This window comes from Talpa occidentalis, unplaced genomic scaffold (assembly GCF_014898055.3).
Source record: "Talpa occidentalis isolate TD23 unplaced genomic scaffold, MPIMG_talOcc4v2.1 talOcc4.17, whole genome shotgun sequence".
NCBI classification, from domain to species: domain Eukaryota; kingdom Metazoa; phylum Chordata; class Mammalia; order Eulipotyphla; family Talpidae; genus Talpa; species Talpa occidentalis.
The window spans coordinates 48,549,619-48,567,297 of record NW_023601754.1 but is presented as its reverse complement, the minus strand read 5'-3'; the positions used below and the strand labels follow the sequence as shown (position 1 = coordinate 48,567,297).

Sequence of the window (17,679 nt, the reverse complement as noted above, 5' to 3'; positions counted from 1 at the left end):
TCTCTGTGCACAAAAACAAAACAAACGCAAAACGGACACAGACTAAACTAAATGGCTCTTGTCTGTGTGGAATTCACAGGGATGGAAAATGCCAACAGGCCCCCGTGGCACTTCTGAGGTCACATCACCAACAGCTTTCCAGAAACACTGTCCTCAAGCATACTGAAAAGCAGAGCTCAGAGAACTTCAGGTAAACAGGAAGGAGAGCATCACCCCACCAGCCGGGGCGGGGTGCGCAGAGGTGTGCTCTCAGCAAACGGCGGCACCTCTTGAGCTTGCAAGTCGAGTCTTCACGTTGCCAGTGACCACAGTGAAAACCTAATGGACTCCTGCTGGCGCGTCCAGGAGAAGCAAAGTCCCAGGCTTCTGGGAACGGAAAGAACCAACTGTGAGGCGCCTGCAGCCCCACCCTCCCCCTGCACTTCCTAAGTCCGTCTGCTCTCCCAGGAAATGCAGTTTCCCAGGACAAACCACCCGGACGGGGCCCAGCGTGTCCTGAGTAACTTTCCCTGTGCCCTCCTTTCACTACAGAGTTCTGTTTGTTGTCGTTCTCACAGTGCTGGTGGCACATAAAACCCGTTCTTGATTTAAAAAGTTAGCTGATGTCTCCCACGTGCCATGTGTGGTATGTTCACACAGAACAGCCGCGCTCTATCTAGCGTGGCATGGGATATCCCACACTATTAATGCAGGGCATTTGGAATGTTCTAGAAAGGTACAGCTCAGACAAACGAAGTGTGAAAAGTCAATGCAGGAGGCGGGAATGCAAAGGCCCACCAGGAAGCCCACCTGGGGCCAGAAATGTGGAAGCCCACCTAGAAAATTCAGACAATAAGCCTCTCCCCGACCTACGAATCTTTTCGCACCCTACAAACTTTTTCCCACCGTACAAACCCTGTTTCCCACCTGCCCTCTCCTCACCCTATAAAAGCCTGCCTCCGCCTGGCAAGTGCGCAACTTCATGGACCCCACCTTGGGTCCGTGAATTCCGCTCCGGAGCACAATAACTTTTCCATTCCTTTAAGAAAGCTTAGCCTGTCTCTCCTTTTCTTTAAGGCACCCCCAACCTTTCAAAGGGCTTATGGAGCATTAAGAGGGAGGGGGCGGAGGGAGTCACAGTCCTTCCAGAGCCTGTCTGTTTGCCCAAGTTTCAGGTCAATACTCTCAAGGAAAAGACTGAGGCTCTGTCTACGCAGCTATGAAACTGTTTCGACTAGAACACCTGCCCCTATGCCCAGGGGATCTGAATTCTCCACTCGGATCACTTGTAGATCTAGAACCTGACCGCGTCCCATAGGGGACACATCAGAAAACACACCCAACTGGCGACAACCGAGGGGCTCCGAAACCCAAGTTGCGGGATTCACATCCCACCTGCTTCCTCTCTGAGCACGCACACCAGGGCGTCTACACCCGCAGAAAGGGCTGCTGGGAAGGAAAAATGAGATAAAGCGTGAGAGACACTTGGTTCAGTTAAAACGTGGGCCGGGCGCCAGCAGCAAGGAGGAGACTATCCTCATGTTGGAAGGAGATCAGCCAGCGTTCCTTAAACAACAGGGCCTGACCATGCCGGGGGTGGGATCACTAAATACAAGTATCCCCACACAGAAGTCGTCGAAGTGCAGACCACGGATGGACATGGACTCCCCTTTCAGGAACATCCACTCCCGGTTGTGCCACATTAACCCAACTGGGTAACCGTGAGCAAGAACAAGACCAGGGGCCTCCCTGGTGGCGCAAGGGGTTAAGACGCAACCTGTGAAGCTGTCCGCAGCCTCTGCAGCACGAGTTCGATCCCCGGCCAGGGAGCTACCCACATGGTGCGGCGGACCTCACCTGACTCGCCCGCTGCTCCCCCAGGGAGGGTGTTTCAGTCAGTCTGAAACTGTCTGTCTCTGGTGAATCCTCTCACCTCCCACACACCCCCCACCTCTGGCCTGTACCCCAGCTCTTGTAGCATAAATAAATGTAAAAAAAAAAAAGAACAACATGAGGCAGGACCGCCACAGACATGAAATTCCTACCCGGAGGCTCGGATGCTGACGCCCGGTGTGCGCTCCCCGCAGGCCCCTCAGGGGCTCCGCCTCGCGCCCCGCGTTGCCCCCGTTAGCACGAGCACGCGGCGGGAGGGTGGGAGTTGCGACCCCACCAGCGTGAGGAATCCCCCGATTTGCCGGGCGGGGTTCTAGGGACGCTGGCTGCTCCCGCCAAACCCCGCTGGAAGCGAGCCCGGGAGCCCCGCGGGGCCAGGGGAAGAAGCCCGGGCCCGCCCGAGCCTCCCGGTGAGGCCCCCGGCCCGCGGCCGTCCCCGCGCAGGCGCCGAGGCGGTTGCCCGCGCGCCAGGAGCCGCTGGTTCTCACCCAGGTCCGCCGTATGCAAATAAGGGGCCCGGTCAGCGCACTTCTGATTGGTGGGGAGCGGGTCAAGCCCTGATTGGCCAAGTGAGACTCCCGGGCAGTCCGGCGGGCGGGTGTCATCGCCGAGTACCTGGACTCGGGAGCCTGCCCGGGGTCCGGCCCTCATCCCCTCCCTCCTCCGTTTGGTTTTCACCCACGCTGGGCTGGCCCCGTTTTCCTCTTCCTATGTTGTACTTTTAAGCCCCCAGATTGGGCCTCCCTGGTGGCGCAAGGTGTTAAAACGCAACCTTTAAAGCTGTCCGCAGCCTCTGCAGCACGAGTTCGATCCCCGGCCAGGGAGATGCCCACAGGGCGCAGCAGACCTCTCCGGTTTTACCCGCTGCTCCCCTCAGCAGCGTATTTCAGTCAATCTGCCTGTTCTGCTCCCCACTCTGTCTCTGGTGAATCCTCTCCCCCCCCCACGCCCCCACCCCATCTCTGGCCTGTACGCCAGCTGTTGTATGCATAAATACACATTTTTTTAAAAAATCCAGATTAAGGTCCACTTGAGTAGCCCAACTTCACTTTGTGTATTTCTATCTTTTCACGACTCAGTGCTTCCCCTTCGCCGCCCCCCCCCCACCAAAGCAGCAAGCAGCCTGGAAGCTCCTATCGTGTTGCTGACAGAGGTTCGCGCTGGAGAGACAGGATCTCAGAGAGGCGCGCACATCTGCTTTGCTTCTCCCAGGAAAGCCCCACTGTGACGACAGACAGCTGTCGTCTTGAAGCAGGAGTTTCTCCCCCACATTGACAAGGGAGAAGACTAGTGCCTACCAGAACACACAAGTCTGGGGTCAGACACCCCGCATAGCTCAGGCATCACAACAAACTGTTGTGGACTGGAGAGGGGTTTAAAAAAAACACACACACACACACACACACACATATTCAAGGAAGCCCTCCCCTCCGTGCTTCAGGAGCAACTTGGCCATGTGCTCTTATAGGCAAATGGGGTGGGGTTAGGCCTGCTCTCTGCAAATGAGGGCTTCAGTCAGTGCAGTTCTGATTGGTGAAAAGTTTGTCATGAGGTCATTGGGCACCTTAACCACTGGGTGTGGCTTGGCCTGCGCGGAAACGCCTGCGCCCACGTGTCTGGACACCTGCAGGTACCTGGGACCTCACCTCCTGCCTGTCTGGTCGCCTGCTGGACTCCAGCCACCTGGAGGATTGCTTTTATTTTATTTTATTTATCACATGCTAGTGAGGCAATAGTGTTCCCTTTTCCTGCGGTGTTTTTTAACAAAGAACTGCACAAGGTTCAGCCATTCCTGGGTCTGTGTCTCCAACCAAACCCCATTAGCGGGTATGTGGGTATGTGCAGAGTCAGGAGAGTCAGGAGCCAGTTGTAACAATTTTTAAAGCTCACCAGGTGGCCGTGATGTGCAGACAGAGAATCAGCCTGGTTTTGCGCTTGCACACTTTCGGGTACATAAGAAACGCTTACAGTTGCTATTGAGGATGCAGATACTGGTTCGGTAGTAAACTTTTGTGCCTAAAAGTTGGTCTAACTTACAAGCTACAGGTCCCTGGACTGAAACATAGGATAAGGGTAAATAAAATTTGATAAAGAAAAAAAAATTTCAGTTACTGAGTTGATAAATCAAAACGCCTTTAATTTTTCAGAGGCTTTTATTAATACTGGAAGACATTAACCACATATAAAGGACAATGGGTTTTGAATAACAAGATGTCCAAGATATACATATAAAACATGTAAGGCTAAGGGAGTTTCTCACTGAAACTGTCCCTCAGGGTCAAAATTCTGCTCTCAGGAAAAGAGGCAGGCCGTTCCCACACCCGGAGATGCAAATTTCTGTCATTTATTCACACTCAGATGAATTTCATCGCTGTCTTATACAATTACATCTAAATCACAAAGGATGCCATACCATAATGTCATAAGTCCTGCTTTCAAGATAGTATAAAATTTCCACAAGGTAAAGGGAGAGTCTACCCTTGGACCCCCGAAATCATCTGGAGCCCCCGCATTTGCACTGTACCCCCTGGGAATTTTTGATTCACAGACACACCTGCTGCGGCCTCCTTGCCCCTCCTCCTCCTGTCACTCCCAGGTCAGCTGACCTGAGAGGCATCCTCTTCTGGGGCGGGGAGGGCACACTCAAGTCACTCTCCAGCGGGCAGGAAAATCCCAGAAGGTCCACACAGTGGACACTGACGGAGACCTGGGAACCTGACCCCAGATTCCTCTGAGCTGGGGGGCTGAGCAGGGCAGGTCTCTGGAGGGACAGGCAGGGGAAGTCGAGAAGCTGGAGCCCATCTCCTCCCCACTAGTGAAGATACTGTCTTCAGTATCTGGAAGGCCTGGAGGGTTGGAGCTGGGGTCAGTGCAGGCTCGAACGGATCCAGGTGAGGCGAGGTGGCTGAAGGACAAGCCTGACCCAAGGGCTGCTGTCTCGCTGGCTGCGTCGGTGTCTCTTTAGACCCCAGTGCAGGCATCCTGGGGAGAAGCTGAGGACCCTGGAAGATGCCCAGGCCAGGTCCCGGGGACTAGAAGCGACTCAGTCTTGCTTTCTTTGACGGGTCCTGGACAGTTTGGATGGACACCGGGGCAGGCCTCTTGCCTCCTGCCTGGATGCTGAATAGAGAGTTCTGGCCGCATTTGGCGGGGGCAGGCAGCTGGCTGGCCTTGGAGCCCTCCTCAGGACATTTGACCTGTGTCTGGTAGCAGCAGACACGCCCTGGGGCCAGGGCGCTCCTAGCAGGCTGGGGAAGCCCCTGGGCGAAGAGGCCAGGCCTGCCGGCTGTCGACTCAAAGCGGGTGCGTGGGTCTTGGCTGAAGCCCTTTCCAGCTCGGGGGGCCGACTCAGCGACGTCCAGTCTGACGGCTGATCCACAAGCGCTCAGTCCGGGAACTTTCTCAAGCGGCTGTGAAGGACAGCATGGCCCCTCGCTGGGCGTCTTGGCAGGTGGCTGAGCCGTGAGAAGAGGACCCAGGACGGCTCTATTCTTGGTCGTTGGGACCGGCATGGGCCTGGTGGGTCGCTGTGGGAAAAGGAAACTCACCTTTGACACCTCAGGCGTCAGACAGGTCAAACCGTGTCATGGGCACCCAGGCCCTTGGTACATCACCATGACATGAAGCTGCTCGGGACGACGGGAAGGTGGCCGGGAAATAAAATAGTGGGAATAACAACTACACGTCGGGGTTTCCCCCCACCAGGAGGAAAATGAGGAACCCCTGCCACACACACACATAATACACGGGAAATTAAATTTCATAGGGGGCAGGGCGAATAATCCCAACGGCCCCCCTGTCCGTGCCTATCAGCCCTGACAAGCCCCGGAGGCTACTGTTAAGACCAAGGGAGGAAACCACTTCCTCTCACCGTCTAGAAGGTGCAAGTAGCAAGCACTCCCAGCAGGGCGGGGGGGGGGGGGGGGGGGGGGGGTTATCTCTGACTCAGAGGCGCCTGCCACACACTGACAAAGAACAGACCCGGCTGGACACAGAGCCAGGGAGCCCCAGCCCAGGCAGACTTACCCTCAGGCAGACCTCCAGCTCCGGGGGCTCCCTCCCAGCGCTCTGCTTCCTCTCTTGGGGCCTCCCGGGACATTTCTGTGGGGGGGCCTTCCTCTGCTGCTCTTCTTGCCTGTGCACAGATCATGTTAACGATGAACGCTGGGAGCCCTGAACCCCAACGTCCTGCCCACGCTGGTGCCCGGGAGACTGAGCCCTGTGAACCAGCCACACACATCCGCGTCCGTGAGTGGGGGCGCCCGGCTCCCACGAGGCAGCCCGTGCCCCTGGGGACGCAGAGTTAGCTGCCCTCCCCTGGGCACTGCAGTACCTGCCGGCCAGGTGCAACGTTCCAGAATGTTCCCCAGCCCCGCCCCCGGAGCGCCTCTGGACCATTGACCACCCTGGAGAGCTTGTTTATGTCTCCAGAGTTTTCCTGTCTGTGCCTGAGAAGGCAGGACAGAAAATAGCAGGGGACCCAGTCGCCTGGGGTTCCGCTGCCCCACTTACCTCTGTGCCGGGTCCCCCTCCCCGCTGGCCCTGCGGAAGGACCCTGTGGGCTGGAGGTCAGGGGTCTCTCTGCACCCCAGCTTCTCCTGGGTCCTGCTCTCCACGTTCTCCTTCTGTTCACAGGCACTCAAGGGCTGGGGGGCCAGGGTCCCATTCCCGCTCTTCGTGGGGCACCTCCTGCTGCTAGCCAGGCGCCCAAAGGCTGGGGAGTTCCTGCAGCTGACCTGTGGGGGGCAGAGAAGGATGTTCAGGAAGGGGCCAGGTCCGGGGTGGGGGGGGGTCGGCTTTCCCAGGTGTAAGGTAATGGTAGATTTGGGGAGATGGGGTAGATTTGGGGAGACCGCTGGGGGTGGGGGTGGAGAGGGGGCTTTTGCTAGCGAGCCAGTATTTCCAGGAAATTCCAGATGGCAGCCCCCCAGAGACGGCGCGAGGAGGGCCGAAGAGGGGGGAATTGAAGGTCTGAAGTTGGTGAAAACAAACCAACCTGTTGCCCAAGCCTCGAAGGAGCAGCTCAGGCTGCTGCTCAGAGTCGGGCGACAGGGCGGCTCCGAAGGGGGAGCACGACAGAGCGACAGACGTGGAGACGGAAGGCCACGAGGGACAGGCCGGGGCCCCAAAGCCCACTCTCGGGGGGCGCGCGGACCCTTGGATCTGAGACATGCGCGTCCCACTCACCCTGCTCTCCTCCGCACGGGGAGCCGCCGGCTGCCCCGCCTTGGCTGCCCGCCGCCTGGGGCTCTGGGCCGTCGGGGGCCCGCGGGGCTGACCGGGCGTGTGAGGGCCTGGCCGCTGCCGGCGCGTGCTCTGAGGCTTGTCCTTCTCCCTCGGGAGCAGCTCGTGGGGCTTCCTGGTCACAAGAAAAGGACAAAGAGAAAACCTGCTGTAGACGCAGAGCAGACGCCCTGGTACCCCTGCCTCCTGGAAGACGGGAAGGGCGCTCAGGCCAGCACGCCACCCGAGGGGACTCGCGAATCCGCCGTCTCGGACCGTCATTTCCTGCTCCCAGGACAGGACAGGCCCGAGGAGAGACCCCCTGAGAGGGGGTGGTCCCAGCTGCCCCCTTGAGGGGTTGGTCCTGTTACAGGTCCCACCCCCTGAAAGGTTAAACGTAGAGGGCACCTGTGTTCTAGATTTTTCTCCCGCCATCCCTCCAACCTCCAAGTTTCTGTGATCCCTTTAAGAGTCTACACACAGGGGCCTCCCTGGTGGCGCAAGGGGTTAAGACACAGCACTGTAAAGCTATCCGCAGCCACCGCAGCACGAGTTCGATCCCTGGCCAGGGAGGTGACCCACATGGCGCAGCAGACCTCTCCTGGCTCGCCCACTGCTCCCCTCAGCAGTGGATTTCAGTAGATCTGCCTGCTCTGCTCCCCACTCTGTCTCTGGTGAATCCTCGCACCCACAGCATCTCTGACCTGCACCCCGGCTCTTGTATGCATAAATAAATAAATCTTTAAAGATTTTTTTTTTAAAAAAGAGTCTATACACAGGCATCCCAATGTACTGATTTTTCTCCCCACGTATTTCCAGGAAGTCACAATTCCCACAGAACAGTCTCTTAGTGGGAAGAGCTGAGAGTTCCCTTCGCACAGATTGGCATTAAGCTGACAAGCACCTTTGCCATTTCTCTCTCACTCTCTTTTTAAAGATTTATTTATTTATGCATATAAGAACTGGGGTGTAGGCCAGAGGTGTGGGAGGTAGCTGTGAGAGAATTCCCCAGAGACAGAGCGGGGAGCAGAACAGGCAGATCCACTGAAACACACTGCTGAGGGGAGCAGCGGGCAGACAGGAGAGGGCTGCTGCGCCCTGTGGGTCACCTCCCTGGCCAGGGATTCATCTCAGGCTGCAGTGGCGGGCGATAGCTTGATAGCGCTGAGACTTAAACCCTGCACCACCAGGGAGGCCCCACCTGTAACATTTCATGCAGGACTCCAGGTCGGGCACCTGTCCACAGCAGAACACCCAGGCCATCATGGGAGGCGAGGGCCGGCTCACGCGTGTGTGCAAATTCACACCAAGCACTCAAAACAAAAGCCTGTGTTAAGGTGAGAGTCCAGTGAGACAGAAGACCCAGGCAGAAATCTACAGCGCCCCATTACGTTCCCCACAGGACTCCCCAAGCCTCTCACCTCCTGTTTTGATCTCCTGGTCTCTGTGAGGCCACGTGGGGTCGCAATGGCTGGAACTTCTCCCTGGAGACACAGCGGACGCTTGGGTCCTCTCCTGGCCTCAGAGGAAACCGCAGCAGAACCTCCACTGAGGCGATGACAACCCACTTCTCTGTCATCATATCAACCTGCGAGGAAGAGAGGAGCTGGGATCCCTAGGGTGTGCACACAACAGGGACCCCACAGCAGCCGAGGATGAACCATCTCCCTTCTTGAGCCCTTCACGCCCGCCTGGTGGAGCAGAAACTTCCTTTGCTCCAACCCCACAGTGAGCTTGGATGAGCTCTGGGTAGCACCAAGGGAAGGTTCGGGAAGGTCAGTGGGCCCTAGGGTGATCCACTTTGTCAGTCACTGAGTTCCACCCCGGGGGAGCCGGCCTCAGCCTGACATGGTGTCTACCTCCTCCCTCCCCATCTCACCCCCACCCCCATAACTGTCCAGCACCCCACCCCCCACACTCACATCTCTCTGTGGAATCCCGAGCTGCCTTAAGAAGGCTTTGCCCTCTTGCATTGAAAGCTTGTTGGGGTCCATCGGCTTTGGAGTGTCCAAGGGAGGCGCTGGCCCTATGAGGGTGGAAAATGAGGCCAGTGAGGGCTCCTCATCCTGGCGTCTCCCACAGGGGGATGTGATCAGCCCCACTCACACTCCCATGTTTCACACTTGTTCCGGCTACAAGTTCCTGTGCTTCCACTAAAAAGGAGACACCAACCACAATGGGAAAGTGTAAAAGAAAGAAAGAATAGTTTCTCCACTCCACCTGAGATGCCTCAGTGTATGAAATGCAGATTCCTGACTTAAAGACCTTATAGAACCGCCATCCCTTACTGGGAAAACTGGCGCCATGACCGACCTCAGAGAAAAGTCGGCATATTAGAAAACAGGCTATTTGACAGCCCATGCCCCCCCTCCTTCAGTTTTAACAAAATCTGAAATATCTACACGAAGTATTTTTATGTATTTATTTATTCTCAGGGTGCAGCAACAATAGGGCTTATTAACAAAGGGGATATAAAGTATTTTTAAAACTAGGAAATACATCCCCAGAAATTCTCGCAATCCTCTCCTTAAAATCAAAAATGAACTTCAAATGAGAATGATCGAGAAGAAAATGGAAGATAAAACTCCATCTATCCAGCAGGCTATGAATAAACAAAATGTGTGCGCCTGTGCGTGTGCAAATTAGGGGCAGCAGCCTGAAGACTAGAGAGGAGAAAAGAGGTGGCACTGGCTGATCGAAACTTGGCAGGCCCCAAACGAGGGGGCAGGCACACCGGCGGGAACATGTGTTTGTTTCTAGGAAAAGGCACCCTGAGCAGTGAGCTTTGTAGGGCGCCATGACACCAGGCACAAGGGAGGCTGAGGCTGCCCGGAGGCCCTAGACGGAGGCTGAAATTGCCGGAGGGTCATCTCTGCGCCTTCTGCTCAACTGTTTGTGAGCCAAAACCTGCCATATTTAAGAACAAGAAGTCCAGTCGTAAAAATCACTGCAGCATATGCCAACACTCTGACTCATTCTGCACCCTGGGGGTGTCCGAAGGCCGAATCCCCAGGGCCAGGTGTGCAAGCTTGCAATTGCAAAGGTTTTGACCTAACACGGCTGGTGACAGGCAGCGGGCGAGAGGAACTTGGCCACCCACCATATTCTACATGGTCCTCCTTGGCCCAAGCGTCACTATGGAGCGCGTGACTGTCCATTGAGAAGGGCAGTCTAGAGACATAATAAACTTTATCTTAAATTCCACTAGAAAAAAGACAGTTTTACTGCAGGACAGAGCCAGGCAACACTACTTCATCCTGGGCCAGACACGCAGAAAATCTAGACTCAAATATGTCTTCCTCCCCCAAGGTCAAGTGACCGGAGTCCAGTACTGAGTACTTCCCTGACTACAGATGAAGCAGAGCTGGACTGACGTCCTGCTCCCTCTTCCTGGTGGCGGACAGAGGGGCCTGAAGTTCCAGCCGCTGCTCACAACACCTCATGAGTACGCTGGAGCACAAGTTAATTCAACGACTCAAGCCCACTTTTTAAAGGCCCTGGTCTGAGGCACCCCGCTCCCAGAACGGGTGTTGGGGATCCGTCCTTCCACAGGAATTTGGATTTCGAAACGTTTTTGAATCAGCGTTTCTGCTAAGAAATACGATGAAACCAGGACCTCAGCTTCCCTCACAACCCAAACCACTGAGTACAGACTCCCCCATCTCTTATTTATCTGAAGGAAAAACAGCCTCTGTCCAAACAGCTAATGGAAACAAACCTGAGGTTGGGGTGCCTGTGGTTGCCCTTTTGATAGGCGGAGGCTGGCGAGGGCACCTGGGAGAGAACCCTCCAGGGAGACTGAGGAGAGGGGACTGAGGAGAAGCAGGCTGCTGCTGGCCTTTATACTGGTTAGACGCCCCCTCCCCCAGCCCTCACTTCCTTCCGGTAACGCCCACACCTACACTAATCCCTGACCACCGGTGTCCTAATCCTAATCCCCTCTGCTCTGCGGACTGGGTGCCATCCTCCCTTTCCTTTGCACTTCCGTTTCATTTGCTGCCCACACGGCTGAAACAACCCATTCCTAAGGATTTACAAAGGTGCACACACGATTACAGTTGTGGCAATACCCACTGTGTCTAAGGTAGCCCTACCTAGGTTTCCACGGGGTGGGGGGTGGGGGAGGGCCAGGATGGGCATCTCTGTGCCTTCTGCTCAATTGTTTGTGAGCCAAAACTTGCCATATTTAAGAAAAAGAAGTCCATTTGTAAAAATCACTGCAGCATATGCCAACACACCGACTCATTCTGCACCTTGGAGGTGTCCTAACGCCGAATCCCCAGGGCAAGGCGTGCAGGCTTGGAAATGCTGACCTTCTCGGGGTGGGTGAAAATCAAGCTGAAATGGGCCTGGCTGTGTGTCCAGGGATGAACTAGGAGTTGACTGAGCCGGGTCAGGCCTCGCCCTTGGTGCCCTGATTGGCGTTGTTGGTGTCAAAGTGCAGCTCAGAGGCAGAAAATGCCAGGGGCCCGGACTTCAGGGCTGGGACGTGACACGATGGCTGGAAAGCACAGGGGAATGTTGCTCTTCAGCCCCGGGTGCCTGGAGCAAGCGCCTGGTCAGGGGGACGCAGGGATCCTGGAAGCCAGGGAGCACTCGGGGTTGGGGATGGAGTTTGGGAACTCTGAGACCGTTTTGGGGAGCCCTGCCAGTCAACCACCTTTGGTGTGTGGGAGGAACTGGAATTTACAGAGAAAATCCATGCAGACATGGAGAGAACAAGCAAAATCCACAAAGATGATGGCAGCCTGCAACCCAGTGCTACTTTCTAGCGGGCATTATATCAAAATGACATCACCCCAGGACCTTGCCTGTGTGTTTGTGTGTAGATGTGTAATATCTGGCTTATATTTATGAAAATATATAATATATATGTACTTATGTTAATATATATCATACAACTATCATATATATGTGTAATGTATATGAACATATATATATGTGTGCGTGTGTATGTATATATGAGTGTGTGTTTGATCAGTGTCCATGCCCCAGTGCTGACTGGAAGTGAAAACAGACCATTATCTGCAAACGAGGAGTTTATAAGAATTTCTCACAAATAGACCCGCCAGGATGAGAGAATTAAAAAGGCAAATTCTGCAATTCCATTTAATCTCATACATTTATGTTGCTTAGTCATTTAAAGAGCATTGGACAGTCACCAGTTTTTTTAAAGATTTATTTTATTTATGCATACAAGAGCTGGGGTATAGGGCAGAGGTGCGAGGGCGGGGTTGAGAGCATCCACCAGAGACAGAGCGGGGAGCAGAACAGGCGGATCTACTGAGATACACTGCTTGAGGGGAGCGGTGGGGAGACAGGAGAGGTCTGCTGTGCCATGTGGGTCAGCTCCCTAGCCGGGGATCGAACTGAGGCTGCAGTGGTGGGCGATAGCTTCATAGTGCTGAGTCTTAACCCCTTATGCCACCAGAGAGGCCCAGCTGCCATTTTTTTTTATGCTGAAATTTTCAGTTATCAGCTAGGACTAGGGCTGTTTTTATATTTAATGAAGAAAACTAAAACATAAGTCTCCACGGATCCATTGCTTTTTTCCTACACACAGACACACAATGGCTAGATCCAGGAGCAAACACTTCCCCAAATCCAGTCAGGGATTGGAGCCACAATCGTGGAAACAGACCCACTTCTCGTGACTCATTCTTTTGCTTCAGGCTTCATGAGAAAGTACTCGACTATTGAGTGAAATGTTCATCAAAAAGACCCTCATAACAAACCCAAAATAGTAAATGATGTTCCAGTACCAGCTGTGTGTCCCCTAATTCAAGGCAATTCTGACACTAGTTTCCCTGGGACGCCACCAGCCGGACTGACCCCCGGGCTCCTTCAGATGCCAGCTCCCAGGACAGCTGTCACCCTGGGCCTGACCAAGCGGCTCACCCGAGGGTTATGTGCTACCGGGCTCAAGGGACTTAGAAAAACGTGTCCACAGCAGAGGAGCAGTTTGCTGTAGAGAGGGAAATGACCCCTGAACAGCCAGAGGGAAGAGATTTGCAGGGGCAAGACTGGGGAAAAGGGAGCTCAGCTTCAAAGTCCTCTCCAGGCACAAAGCTCTACCCAAATCACCGAGGAACCCGAAGTTTCCCTGACCCCCATTTTTTTTTTCATTATTCCACCGGCGAACGCAGTGAACTCAATCTCCAGCCCTGGTGGGTCTGTGGGGTGGTGGGGGGGGGGGTGAGGTGTTAGGTTTTCCACTTCCCAGCCGCTAATCCCATCCTGGGCCCGATGACCCACCCTCCGCTCAGGGCCCAGCGAGAGATAATCCCTCATTAGCATAACAAAAGACACCCCCTTCTCTCACCCCTCACGCAATTCCCAGGGATTTCAACTTCTGGGCCAGAAAGGACACCCAGAACCAAACAGGGATTTCTTTTAATAAAGGGCAGCAGGTTCTTGAAACAGAGCTACGTTTTCAGCCCAGAAGCTCGTTATAGTCACTTTGACCTTTGCTTTGACAGAATGTCCGCGTTCTCGGTCCTTCACCCTCCCGCGCCGAGCTCTTGCATCTGTCGGCAGCTGTTCTAATCAGGGGTCACCCGGAGAAAAACAGACACTATTCCCTGAATCTCAGGGGTTCACACTCAGCCGGTGGTTAAAACGGGTATTTACAAGCCCCCAAATGCGAGTGTTGGAATCCTAAACCCGTTCCCCGGGCAGGAGGTGGGCCTTCGGCAGGTGGCTGGATGAGGAGGCGGCGCCTGGTGGGTGGGATTAGACCCTCGGAGGAGAGCCGGGGAGCGGCCCCGCCCCGCCCCCAGAGTGAAGACCCCCCCAAGCGGGGGCGGCCCTCTGAGGCCACGCCCCTCGGCGTGGGCGCCGCCCTCTCGGGGGCTATAAAAGGCAGCGCCAGCCGGCCTCTCCTCACTCGGAACCTGGGCCTGTCCCGGCCGCACCTCTGCTGGGGAGGTCGGGATGGAACCCGGAGCTGAACAAGTAGGACCCCCCGACCCCCCTAGCCCATGCTCACCGGACATGCCCCCCGCCCAGCAGAACGCCCTTGAGGAGCGGAGCCCAGAGGTGGAGGCGACAGCTTTGGAAGAAGGTGAGAGACGAGTGGCAGGCTCAGAGCGGGCACCACCCTGGCCGAGCTCGGCGCCGGGGCTGTCCTTTTGGGTTTTATTTTCAGGTTTGAGAAGGAAATGTGACCCAGCGCTTGGCCCGGGCGGGGAGGCTGGGGTGCCGGCCTAGGGAGGGAGAAACGTGGCGATGATCCCCTGGAACCACGGTGTTCGCCTCACACCTGACGCTCCTGAGAGCCCCTCCCTTTTGACCAGCCCCGTCTGGTTTGCTGCCCCTGCAGGTCCCCTAAACTCCCTCTTTTTTCTCCAGGGTCAGCCAAGACTTGTGAACAGAATTCCAAGGAAACTGAACTCAAAGATAGAAACGGCTCGGTGGAACGCTCAGGTGAGACTTCGTTCTCCTGGGAAAGTTGCCCGGGACATGGGTGACTCAGTCTCTAGGGCACAGGGATCTGTGTGCCGGGGCCTTCCAGATCCTGGCCCCCAGGACTGCTGGGAACCCAGTGGGTCGCGACCCCAGCTCTGTCTGTGTTGAGAGGGGAGGGTGGGGGGACACAGCGGGATTTCCTGGTGCCCCATGGTCGGAAGTCTCTACAACTCTCCCTTCCTTCACAGAATCTGAAGGCAACTCCGAGGCTCGCAGCTCCAGGAAGCGGCAAGTCAGCCCCAGGGACAGCTCCCTGGATGGTGCAGGTAGGGTTTGCATTCCTCTGGTCAGACAGCACAGCAGGACAGTATTTGGTGCCGGGGGAGGGGGTGGTGTCACCAAGGGTGGTGTTGGCTGCTGAAGCCAGTGTGAGCTACAGGGATCCAGGCTGCCAGGACCCAGGGTGCACGCAGTGGGGCCTCCTGAGGAGCAGGGCAGGGAAGGAGGTGGGTCAGGTTACAAGCTCAGGAAGGGGTCCAGGGCTGCAGTGACCTGGCAGGTGTCTCACTCACGTGCTTCCTCAACAGGGCCCTCCTCAAAGGATGAGCGCACTGAGGCGCCACATGGGGAGGAAGGAAAGGTCCCCGAAGCTGGTAACAGCAGGGACAGCAGCGACAGCGAGGGGACCCGGGATTCCCACCGCAGGAGACCCCAGAGGAGGCGGCATGCTGGGCGCAGCAAGAGGCCCAGGTCCCCGGGGGACCAGCCACCGCCACTCCGAAAAAGCCTGGTGACCTCGCTGCGCTCGGTGTCCGAGGCCATTTACCAGGACGTGGTCCAGATGCAGAGGCAGCAGGTCCAGGCCCCGCTGGCCTGGGAGCACCTGGCAGTGCTGGCCCAGCTGCGGGCACCCCTGAACGCCCTGGTGCACAGCGTCTATGCCATGGCCTCCCAGGCAGCCTATGCCATCCCTGCGGAGGGCTGGCTTGCCCCGTCACCTCAACCTGGCACCCTGGGCCAGCGGAGGATGGAGGATAAGGCCAAGGTGTCCCCCGGAAGGGAGAGGAGTCCACCTCCTCCCCAGGACAGGAGAAGCTGAAGCTGTCAGTGGAGAATACTGAGCACCCGCTGAAGGGACCGGACCCCATTCTGCACAGGACTGGGCTCTGCCAGCGAGAACAAAGCCTGGCTGCTCCCCACATTCCTCTAGATGACCTGCAGCAGCACCAATTTGCGGCAAGGGTGAACCAGAGAACTGGGGGAGGGGTCACAAGAAAGCAAGCGGACACACAGGCGCAGGATGATGGGGAACCCAGGCTTTCCTTGACGACCAGGAGCATGAAATGTCAATCTCTTATGAGACTGTGTTGAACGCTGGACGCAGGGCAGCGTGACTTCATCATGAGGCAAATACGGGGTGTCCTTCATGTCTATATATTCTGCAGAACAGCAGAGCAGGCACATTGGGATGTTCCCTCTAGTCTGTGCAGGCTGCACATCTCCCCTGTGCTCCCAGCCCATGGAGGAACCAGATCCACACACTTGTAGCCTCCTGTATTGCGAAACGTGTGTTTTTTTCAGTTTGACATCCTGCTGAAATGACCATTCTGGTTGTTTGCTCTTATTTTATAGAAACCCTGTGTCAAGATACATGAAGTGCTTGTTGACAGTCTATATTTATTCATTAGCTGACTTAGATTTTATGCCTGTTTTTAAATTTTCTACTGTATTAAGTGTAATTATGAATTTCAGCTAATTCCAGTTTACTAGCAGATACCAAGTCTAATAGGATAATTTCATTTGTGTGCACACTGCAATATTTGACCTTTTATGGTTTTCCCCAGGTCATTTTACCGGGGACATGAACTGTTAACACATAAATATGTAATTTATATTTGACAAAAATTAAAGGTAAAGCTTTCGGATATTGTGTTATCCTCTTATTTCAACATCAGTAGTGATGAGATAAACACTACCACGTTTACACCCTATATGTTTAGATAAACATATGTCTCGTCCTACAGAATTTGAATGCAGGGCTGGGTCAGAAGACTAAATCCTTTTCACTTTTATTTCAATCCACCTTGACTTTCCTACACCAAGCATTGTTGCATGTGGGATGGCAGATGAACATTCCACAGAGCAGGGTCAATTCAATGATGAAGCATCATAAATCACTCCACCCAGGGATGGGGCTTCAAACTACACAAAACCAGTGTCTACAAATGCACAAAGATGCAATATACAAGCTGCACTGCGGCTGGGGTACAATTCCAGTAGAATAAAAATGAAATACAACCATGAAAATAAAATACCCAGGAATGTAGAGTATATAAGAAAAACAGACTTGCTAGCATTATAAGAAGAGAGACAAATATAAAATCTTGTCTCATCTTGGGTACAACATTTGTGTCTCAAGCCATCAAATCCCTAAGCTGACTTGTTAATGTGATTTGTTAATGTGACATTATCAGTTCATTATTGGAGCCTGGCATGTTAGGGCCGAATAAAAAACCAAAATCTATAAATGAAAATATAAAAATATACTCCGGTATCAAACCATCAAGTATCCTTAAGCTAATTTCACATTCAGTTTGCTCTTGCTACAGGTACTGTTGGCTCACAATTGGAGCCAGGTGAGCTACCACAAAAGATAAAATCCTATAGGTGCAAACAGGAATATAGAGAGTTAAGACAACTCTGAATTGGCGAAAGCCATTAGCCCTAAAGGTCACTGCAGGGGGAGGTGCAGCAGAGGGGACAAAACAAAACAAAAAAAAAATCAATTTCCCTTAAGTAAAATGAAAATTATTCTGAGATCTATAGTATAACATGCGTCCATAGTTATCAATACTTTGGACACTTAAAGGTCTGTTAAGAGCTCATGTTAACTGTTCCTAATGGTAGAAAGGAAGAAAATGGGGAAAGAAAACAAACCAAATAAAATGTGGGGTGGCTATCTCTAGGAGAGAAGCTTACTCATGAGAGATCAGTGAAGTTAAAAAGTCAGAACTATGTCAACGTGCATAAACTAAAAACAGCAAAACCTACTATGCAGACATTATTGTTAATACTTGATATCTGAGAAATGAAAATTCCTATCAAAGATCACATATATGGGCTTATTCTTCACATGTATAGCAAGTTAAAGGTCTAACGAAAGAAAAATTGATGCGC

At 54.2% G+C, this 17,679-nt stretch overlaps 1 protein-coding gene across 1 annotated transcript; it reads left to right on the top strand.

Annotated features, from left to right (window-relative positions):
- Positions 1 to 14,079: 14,079 nt before the first annotated feature.
- LOC119249662 (protein FRG2-like-1) lies at positions 14,080 to 16,370 on the top strand. Its single transcript, XM_037517118.2, has 4 exons — positions 14,080 to 14,158; positions 14,446 to 14,520; positions 14,751 to 14,828; positions 15,090 to 16,370. Exons 1-4 carry the CDS (start codon positions 14,089 to 14,091, stop codon positions 15,599 to 15,601), a joined length of 735 nt encoding a protein of 244 aa, XP_037373015.1. The 5' UTR covers positions 14,080 to 14,088; the 3' UTR covers positions 15,602 to 16,370.
- Positions 16,371 to 17,679: the final 1,309 nt, after the last annotated feature.

Coding starts and splice junctions, on each gene's coding strand:
- LOC119249662 (XM_037517118.2), top strand. CDS start 14,089: ATGCCCCCCGCCCAGCAGAACGCCCTTGAGGAGCGGAGCCCAGAGGTG. Junction 14,159..14,445: donor GGCGACAGCTTTGGAAGAAG/GTGAGAGACGAG, acceptor TTTTTTCTCCAG/GGTCAGCCAAGACTTGTGAA. Junction 14,521..14,750: donor CGGCTCGGTGGAACGCTCAG/GTGAGACTTCGT, acceptor CTTCCTTCACAG/AATCTGAAGGCAACTCCGAG.